The following is an 8,292-nucleotide window of genomic DNA, read 5'->3' on the forward strand; positions in this document are numbered from 1 at the left end:
AACCTCCAGGAGGTATAAAGCTTGCAAATTTTCCACTTCATCTTGAAGATCTATATTCTTAATCTTTTAAGTCACTTTTTTATCCCAAATGGTGATTCTTGGACATGGCCTGTTCTTGACCCATTAAGCCGTCCTTTCAAACCTTAGGAAGGGTTTTGAGCCATAAAAATGAGGTCTTAATGGTTGGCTTTGCTCTATGCACTCTCTAGAAGGTCTTAATGTATAAGACCTTGAGTTAAGCACTTAAAGGACATGCAAGGTCATAAAGTTGGAAACTTTATGACTCTTGAGGATGATTTAGTCTTGGATTTGGAAATCGGACGTAAGAACTTGAGGTATTAAGCTCTTAATGGACTTTGGGAAGTTTGGGCGTACGCCCTCAGTAATCTGAGTATGCAGCGCGTACGAGGTACACTGAGTACACCTAGTGTACCTTCGGTGTACACCCCACGTACGTGTGCTGTGTCGACTCGGCTGAGTTGACTCAGTTGGGTTGACCCGGCTAGGTTGATTCAGTTAACATATGGATTTTGATCAGTTTGACGTTGACTTTGACCAAGTTTGACTTAAGGGAATTTTGGGTATTTTGGTATTATGATTGAGAATTAGTCATTTGGTTGGATAGGTGACAGTTAGAGCTGAGATTCAGAGTCGAGACCTCATCAGCTTTTGTCCTGACTGTGAGGTGAGTTTTCCTCACTATACTTATGGGTCTGAGGCACCAAGGTCAACCCATTGGATAAGATATCATGTTATGTGATAGTATATTATCGTGTTATAGTGATTTGTTAGATCTGTATCCTGGTATATAGGATGATGCTATGCTTAGTGATTTATAGATCTACCTGTTTGTCTGTTGACTAATTATATGTTTATCTGTTATAGGTGCACATATTTTGTTTGGTGGTTGAGGCTTTACTGCTATGTGCATGGGCCAACAGACCGGGGGAATTCCAACCTGATGGTTGATTGGTCCCGAGGGTCTTCCATCCCGAGGATGACTGGACCTATTGTATATTGGCATTCCAACCCGATGATTGATTGGTCCTAGTGTATTCCAACCCGATGATTGACTGGACCCATTGTATATTGGCATTCCACCTAGGGTATTCCATTTTGAGGATGACTGGACCCGAAGGGTGACTAGGTTTGGGGTATTCCAACTCGATGGTTGATTGGACCCGACACGCTGTTGTATATGTTATCTATTTGTGTGTTAGTACTTTGGGGTAAACTCACTAAGCTTTGGCTTACAGTTTTTAGTTATTGTTTCAGGTTTTTGTGATGATTGTGGGAATACGAAGGCATGACCATACACATCATCTGTTTTATGTACTTTTGGATCTATGGGATACTCTGATATGGAACAACCCTTTGAAAACAATGATTTTGTAAACATTTTATGATTTTGGATTGTTTTAAAAAAGTTTAAATTTGTTGTGATTTTTATGGATGTAATACTTTATGCATTTGCATGGCTTAATGGAACTCAAGACCAAACCCTAGTTCCATAACATTCTTTAATGACCTCAAATCCTTGCATGGGTGAAATATAACCATCAAGATCCCATTTTTATGCTATAAGATCCTCAAAAACAACAAAAATTGATAACCTCAAGCTCTGGAGTAGCTCTTACTCACAAAAGCAAAACTCATGGGACCAAAAGCATGCAAATCTATAAGTTAGACTAGGTCTAACCCAAGGAATCATAAAGATGAGAACTTTATACCTTTTGAAGTTGGCAAATGAGATGAAAGCTCTAGATCTTCAAGCTTGGGCTACACCAAACCACTAGATAGACTCATCCTTCTTCAAAATGCATTAAAACACACAAAAAAAGGCTCAAAACAATCTCACAAGGAATTATGGTTTTGAGTGGGCTACTTAGGAGAGTAGAGGTTGATGATAAGGAAGGCCTCAAGGGAGTCAAGGTCTTTAAATAAGGTCACAACCCTAAAGTTTAGGTTTTTGGATTTAGCACTCCTACGTATTGCGTACATAAGGGTACACCATGTGTAGGGCTTTAAATGACCACGCCCACTTCTCATTCTATGCCCCGTGTAGAGGACCTCTTACGCACCTCGTAGGACCATTTTTGCAAGAAATTAACACTTTAAGCTATAAATGAAAACTACCTGGGAAATGGGTGTTACAACTATTCTTGTTGCATCCATTGTCAGACTGGTAGGATTTGCAAAACCTAAACAATACAAACACTCAAATTATGGTAGGATTAGTTTAGAAAACATTATATTCAAGAAACTAAATTGGCATGATTCGTTGATGTTGATATTATATGTTGTGGACTTTTCCTATAATTCATGCTTCATGAAATTGTTTGTCACTTGTTTGTTGATTACTTCCAACTTTTTAAAAGGATCTCCGACCCTCTCGCTTGATTCCTAATGTCGGGATTTCGATAAGCCTGCAAACAAATTGAAATATAACTGGGATACCACATGTGAACTATATCAAGCCAATAAGATCATATCTCACCAAATTCAAAATCAATTTCATATGAAAACATATCAAACTTACCTGGCAACCCGATTTTGATTTATGTAGGAATCTGATTCTAATCTACGCTTCCTTTAATATCTCTGACTAAAAAAATGGTTAATCAGAACTTTGTCTTACAACATCACTAAAGCAGAAGTTTATATATTATTGAAGGATTACAAATCAATTTCCATAAGAATAGATTGACCCCTAAAGAATTAAGCTAAACATGCCGGATTGAACAAAGAACTGCTAGCCCTAATAAGACTTATCTATCAATACATGTACCTTATTTCTTTTTCATGTGAGAGATAGATAGATGATAAGGGAAGGAAAGAGCTTTGTTTCTTCACCGCCTGCGTTCTCAAACGACATAAATAAACTATTGGTTTTCACTGGAAAAGTTGTCTCCCTTTTTAGCACCACCACTAGTTTACATGTTAATGTTTCTTCTTGGCCTCATTTCCACCAACCAAAAACACAACATAAATAGTAATCAAGTTTGAATGAAAATAATTCTGATGATAAAAAGAAACGAAAATAGGGTTCATCCTTTTACCTGGACTGTCTAGGGTTTAAAACTGGAAAGAAGTAAAGTTGAAGGCTTGGTGGACAGGAGAAAGTACAACATAATCGATGAAAAAGGAGGAACGACGATCGAAGAGAAACGGTTTTGATTATCGATTTGTTGGTGTGCTTATCAATTAGGGAAGGATCAGAGATTGTGGTGGAAGATAATTAGAGAAGAATGGTGGTAGCGTAGCCAGTGAACAGTACCCATATCGGGTAGGCGAAACCATCACAATCCATCCTTCCCTCTGGTGATGGTGGACATGAGAAAAGAGGTGGTTGGAGTCCGGATTGAAAATTGGTAGTGTTAGAGTCTGAGGATTAGAAGTTGATGATCGAGGTGGTGGATCGGTGTACCGAGGGAGGATAAAAAAAAGCATAGACGGTGAACCCATCTGAGGGTGGAAGGCCTGTTGACTTTTTACAGGTACGTGTTTGGAGAAGATGAAGAGTAAATCAGTGGTATTCTGCGTAAGGTTCTAGAAGTATTTCGATGGGTGGAAAACAATGGTAGTGATGAGGGGAGAACATAACACGTGTCGAAGACACGTATCTAGCCATTTCCCTGGAATTTAAGGGACCAAATTTCCAATATGAAATTAAAAGACCAATAGAATTCAAGAACAATTCGGAACCCATAATTAATCTATATATATAATAATAATCTAATGAATTGTGTTTACATTAGAATGGTAAAAATACTAATTATAGATTGGCTAAAAATAATAATAATAATAATAATAATAATAATAATAATAATAATAATAATTAACTTTTGTTCAAAGTTTTCTTACTTATTTCCCTCTAATCCTTTAGGACTTTCGGTTGCAATTGGTCACTTTATCTTAAAAAAAAGTGAGACATCTTAACGTAATGGTAATGTTTGTTCCAAGGAATGCAAATTCCATTCCAAAAGACAACCTAAATCGTTTAGAAATATGAAAGTACATACGGCAATACTCTTCCATCGCCATCCTCGAAGCCAAACTTCATCTTATATAGACATACAACGATAAACTTAAAAGTTAATAACATATTGAGTAACAAACTTTATCTTGTATATACATTTAGTTTATTACTTTTATAAGTTATTAAATATATATTTAACTAGACATATTTATTAATTATATTATAGTAATTTATACAATTGTTCTAATGTAATATATTATAGGACTCGTAAAATTGAGAAACGCCAATGATCAAAATAATGTGTTCTATACCTAATGGTGATGCTTGTATAGCAACTATGGACCCATAACTATTTTCACATTAATTTTGAAAATGAAATTGTAGAATGTTCCATGTCTAACACATTATATATGTTTTCAGTATCTATTGCGTGCATGTATAACTAATTATGTACCAATCATTTTAGTTATTTTAAGAAAGTAATTAATACATATTAAATGTTGAAGATGTAATTAATATTCATTATATCTTCAACATGTAATATGTATGAATTACTTTCTTAAAATAACTAAAATGATTGGTCCAGAATCAATCATAAATGCACACAATAGATATTGAAAACAAAATAACCTAACCCTATATATATATATATATATATATATATATATATATATATATATATATATATATATATATATATATATAATTTATCTTTAACAAGTTGGTTGTTATCGTAAGTAAAAAAAATATATGCTATTTATTTTTAATAAAGATTTTAAAGTTCATTACTAGTATACGTAATTTGTCACATTTGTTTTTATGTATTAGGCTAAAAATAGCAAATTGTTGGTGCCCTTTTCTCATGTTTTTGGTTTCGTTGCCTTCGTCATTTTCCTCACTTTTTTTACCCTTCTTTAGTCACATTTTTTCTTCATCTTCTTCAAGTTTCTTCAAGTCTATTTAGCTTCAAATTCATATACCATTTCTCTAAAAGTTGGCACCAAAGTGTGATTGAAAATATGGAGAGATTCCCACAATTGGTCATATTCCTAAGTGTGTTTCTTTTGTTTTCGGCATATGCTAACGCCCACGTTAAGTCACTAATCATTTTTGGAGACTCCCTTTTTGATCCCGGTAACAATCGTTATATCAAGAACTGCACTATTCAAGCCAATTTTCCACCTTATGGTTCAACTTTCTTTCACCGTCCAACAGGACGATTCAGCAATGGTCGAACTGTCGCAGATTTCATAGGTAAGTCTTTTATTAGTCTATATAATTTTCCTTTATTCCTTGGGCACATCAACATTTCTTTTTTTAAAATGAAATATCAAATAATACACAATTTAATTTCAAGTTTAGAACAATTTTCATGTATTTAGGGTATCATTTGGATTAGAGTTGGTTTATGTTTGGATTTAATGTTAATTTGTGGTTAAACAACATGATGCAGCACAACATATGGGGATCAAGTTCCAAAAACCATACCAAAAGCTATATGGAAAAAATTTAGGAAGTATAATTGTGAAACATTTTCCGGTTCAGGCCCATGGAATCAACTTCGCCAGTGCCGGAAGTGGAATATTGCCGGAGACAAACAAATATGCAGTAAGATGATCAACCTTTCTAGCTAGTTTACTTTCACTGTGGTCACCGAATTTAAGATCATAGATAATATTTTAGTGTTTTTAGCTAACTGTTGACATTATAATCAAGAATTTAAACAAACAAATGAGTCAAAAAAATAATATCTTGGGATGACTTGTGCTTGTGTAGTGGTATACTCAAACTAAGTTCAGGATCTTATGTAGGATTATGATTGTTTTTGTAAATCCAAATCATAAGATCTACCAAAAACGGTTTAAAACATTATATATATATATATATATATATATATATATATATATATATATATATATATATATATATATATATATATATATATATATATATATCCATTAGATTGGAATAATAGTTTAAAACATGAGAATTACTCCGATACATAATTTAACAATAATCAATTCAGAAGGAAATTTGTATGGTTCATATTTGATTCATTTTGTTAACTCGATAAAAATATTCAAATTTAAAAAATATATATATAATAATAACAATCTTACGAGAGATTCTAAAATCCTACCTCAGATCCTTCCAAAAAAATGATCCTATTATAATCGGCTCGATGTCTAAGGGATATTTATGATCATATATGGATGAACATGAGATGAAATCGGTACCAAACTAGTATCGACTCGAGAATCTCAAATACAGAAATAGGTTAACAAAAGAATATCGAGTACTGAACTAAATTCACATTACCGGTACAAAGGATGGTATCAGTTTTTTGTACTAACACCGATACCGAATCTCAAATCTTGTGATTTTGAAATACCGAGTATCGTCTTATATGTTTAAATCGATACTGATTCCGGTATGGGATCGGATTTGATAATAATTGTCCATCCCTACGAATACAATCATTATATCTAACCATTATGATAAAGATTTTAAGAACTTTGGATATACCATCTCTATTTAATTCTTTATGTGCACTGATAAAGTAGTCACGACTCACGAGTTACTATTAATAGCAAAATTGTACTTCATATTTTCTATTTAAAAACAGGTAGTTGCTGATCAGCTACGTCATAATCCTCATTTACGTGTCCTCATTTACGTGTGTAGAAAAATCATATTATTTTATTATCTATTGAGAAAATATGGCCATTGATTTATTTTTGCTTTATATCACATGTATATTTCAATGTCTCCATGATTATTATTATTTTTAAAATATTAATTGAATCATCTATTTTTCCATTTTATTTATTTGATAAGTAAATTTCAAATAATAATACGAACTAATCCGATATTCCGATTCTGTCTAAATGGATTTAACTTGTCACCTCTAATTTCAAGAAATGATTACCAGTGAAAAACACGAAAGTAAGACTGAAAATAGTTGTTTAGGACAAATAAAGTGTTGATTAGTTTTGTGATTTAATTTGTCACCTCTAGTTTCAAGTCTAAGATTGAACCCATAATCTCATTGTTAGAAACATTTTGTTAGTCAAAAAGACTAGCTTGAACAACTATCTTCTTCCCTTACTTCGTTTGCATCATTTTGATGGGCAGGGGGTTACACCACTAGAAGTCCAATTACAACAATTCCAAGAGCTTATTCATTACAAACATTTACATAGAGATCAAATTTCAAAATCCATATTCTTCCTTGAAGCGGGTTCAAATGACATTTTTACTTACTTACAAGCACCCGAAAAGTCAACCCTATCGCCAATAGCTTTTGTAGATTCCATGTTGAGAGAAGCAGCCAATTTCCTTGACATAATCTACCAGCATGGTGCTCGTAAGATCGCCATTTTCTCAGTTGGCCCAATGGGGTGTATTCCAGGCAGAATCAACCTACCAAATGCCAGTACTCATCGTTGCTATGCTGGGGCAAACAAAATGACGAAATATTATAATTATGGCTTGGAACGTTTGGTATACAGTATACGTAGAAAGTATCGTGGTGCAATTGGTGTTTATGGAGAAGTGTTTAACACTGCACAAAGGTTGCGTGTTAGACCAAAACTACATGGTATACCTATTTTCTTGAATATGATTCGTCTAATTATATTATTTGTTACTAAATTTTGTTTTCTTATGGAATTTTAATAGGGTTTTCCAATGTAAATTCGGCATGTTGTGGGGCTGGACCCCTAAAAGGACGAGTGCAATGTGGTGAAAAAGGTTACACGATGTGTTCAAATGCTAATGAGTACTTTTATTGGGATTATTTTCATCCAAGTGAACATACTTATGAACTTATCTCCAAAGCCTTATGGTCTGGAGGCAGATATGCAATCCGACCCATGAACTTGAGGACTTTGGCTAACATAACCTTGCCACATTCTTAAACCCGTTTTTATTTACGTATTTATGGGTTATATGGATGGCGTTGAGTTGAACAATAATATATAAAAGGAATAATGTGGGTTGCCATGTAATATTTAGGTTCCCTTTTGTCGTGAGTATGTTTTAAATTATGAACAAATAACTATAAATGCTTAGGCATTTTATGTTTGCGTTATTTAATAATTTTCTTGTATGAATTTTGTTTATATGATATGAAAATTAATAATAATATTTTATTTTTGGATTATGAACACAAGACGATAATTGTAACATACACGTTTTGAAATCGTGTTTTAAGTAAATAATATTATGAAATATTATGTGAATTTGAATGTTGAGTTCTAACAGATAGTTTTTACTAGAATTGAAGTAAAACTATGCTTAGAATCATTCAG

At 33.2% G+C, this 8,292-nt stretch overlaps 1 protein-coding gene across 1 annotated transcript; it reads left to right on the top strand.

Moving 5' to 3' along the window:
* Positions 1–4,888: 4,888 nt before the first annotated feature.
* On the top strand, positions 4,889–8,090 carry LOC145071233 (GDSL esterase/lipase 6-like). The gene is made up of 4 exons (XM_079018149.1): positions 4,889–5,233; positions 5,433–5,587; positions 7,115–7,580; positions 7,661–8,090. Exons 1-4 carry the CDS (start codon positions 4,999–5,001, stop codon positions 7,897–7,899), a joined length of 1,095 nt encoding a protein of 364 aa, XP_078874275.1. The 5' UTR covers positions 4,889–4,998; the 3' UTR covers positions 7,900–8,090.
* The last annotated feature ends 202 nt before the right edge of the window (positions 8,091–8,292 follow it).

This window comes from Lactuca serriola, chromosome 8 (genome assembly GCF_051521515.1).
Source record: "Lactuca serriola cultivar US96UC23 chromosome 8, Lser_US96UC23_V15, whole genome shotgun sequence".
Classification (NCBI taxonomy): domain Eukaryota; kingdom Viridiplantae; phylum Streptophyta; class Magnoliopsida; order Asterales; family Asteraceae; genus Lactuca; species Lactuca serriola.